Source organism: Calidris pugnax, unplaced genomic scaffold, assembly GCF_001431845.1.
Source record: "Calidris pugnax isolate Ruff unplaced genomic scaffold, ASM143184v1 scaffold133, whole genome shotgun sequence".
Lineage (NCBI taxonomy): Eukaryota > Metazoa > Chordata > Aves > Charadriiformes > Scolopacidae > Calidris > Calidris pugnax.
In genome coordinates, this window is record NW_015090977.1 from 3,355,385 (window position 1) to 3,356,799 (window position 1,415).

The following is a 1,415-nucleotide window of genomic DNA, read 5'->3' on the forward strand; positions in this document are numbered from 1 at the left end:
ATGGCCTGGATCATGCAGATCCGCCGGTGGTAAGGGGGCAAGCTGCTGCCACCGCCCTTCCCAAACTTCTCGCCGGACTTCACCACGAGGGAGGCAAGGAAGTCCCCCCTTTCCCTGGGGGGTACCTTCTTGCGGTGGGGAGCCGGGGGGCTCTCCCCGGCGCTGCCCGGCTGGCAGCCCTTGGTCTGCTTGGTGCCCATGGTGCGTGGCCCCGGGTCCCGCAGCCCTGGGGCTGCATGCAAGGGGGGAATTTGGGGCTGGAAGCCACGGAGGGGAGGGCACGAGGGGGTGCACAAGGAGATGGAAGGGATGCACAAGGGGTTTGGGGGCGCACAGGAGGGTTGGGGAGGGGGGGGATGCACAAAGGGTCTGGGGGTGCACAGGGGGTTGGAGGGAATGCACAAAAGGATGCACAAGAGGGTGGGGTGGGAGGGATGCAAAGGGGTTCAGGGGGTGCACGAAGGGTCCAGGAGGTGCGGGATGGGGCTCGGTACCCCCCGGGAGCCTAGCAAGGGGGCCGGTACCCGGCGGCGGGGCTGCTCCGCTCCGGCAGCCGGAGGAGAGGGCGGCTGCTCCCGGCGGAGAGGAGCCGAGCCGCGGCCCCGCCGCCCCGCTCCATCCCTGCGGGGAAGCGAGAAGCCAGGATCCGAGGAGCTCCTTCTCCCGGCCCCAGGCGGCGGCGGCGGCGGCAGCGGAGCGATGAAAGCGGCAGTGCTCAGCCCTGCAAAGCGGCGGCGGCTCCGAGCCCCCCCCCGAGCAGCCTTCGCCTCCTCCTCCTCCTCCTCCCGGCGCCGAGGGGGCTCCCCCGGGGAAGGGCGGCCACGACTTAGGGGCAACTGTTGCGCGTCGGGAGCTCGCCGGGGAGGCGGCGCGGCTGGGCTCGGAGCGGCTCGCCCGGCTGTGGGGTGCATGCAACCGGGGAGAGCCGGGGGAGGGCCGGGGGCGGGCACCGTGCACACCGAGGCAGGGCTTGCGGAGGAAGCTGGAGCCGGACGGGGCTCTTCCTTCCTCCGCCGCCTCCTCCTCCTCTCGCCCCACAGCTCCGGGGATTGCACCGAGGGATGGGGAGGGGGGGCTGCATCGTGGAGGGGGGGGAGGATCGTACGGGGGGGACCGCACCGGGGCTGGGCTGCCGGGAGACAGCGTGGGGCACCCCCGCCGGTGGTTCCCGGGGAGGAGCACGGAGGGGTTTCCCGCTGTATTCGCACCCCGGGGGACCTAGAGGGGCTTGGCGGTGCCCGGCCCCCGCAGGGCTGTCCCCTGACCGGGGGGGGGGAGCCCCGCACTCAGCCCCGTCTGTCCCCTCAGCCCATCCCCGGGGCAACGCACCAGGCAGGGACCGCTGCGGGCAGGGGCATCCTGCGGGGCTCCAGGGGCTGCAGGGCCACACCAAGCCACGGCTGCTCCTGCCTCCT

General features: G+C 73.1%; 1 protein-coding gene across 1 annotated transcript in view; it reads right to left on the reverse strand.

Annotated features, from left to right (window-relative positions):
• LRRC75A (leucine rich repeat containing 75A) overlaps window positions 1–959 on the reverse strand; it is a 90,319-nt gene extending 89,360 nt beyond the window's left edge. Inside the window, exon 1 of the mRNA XM_014953410.1 lies at window positions 6–959. Within this exon, the coding sequence (XP_014808896.1) occupies window positions 6–200 (195 nt within the window). The 5' untranslated portion in view covers window positions 201–959. The remainder of the gene's footprint in view (window positions 1–5) is intronic.
• Window positions 960–1,415: the final 456 nt, after the last annotated feature.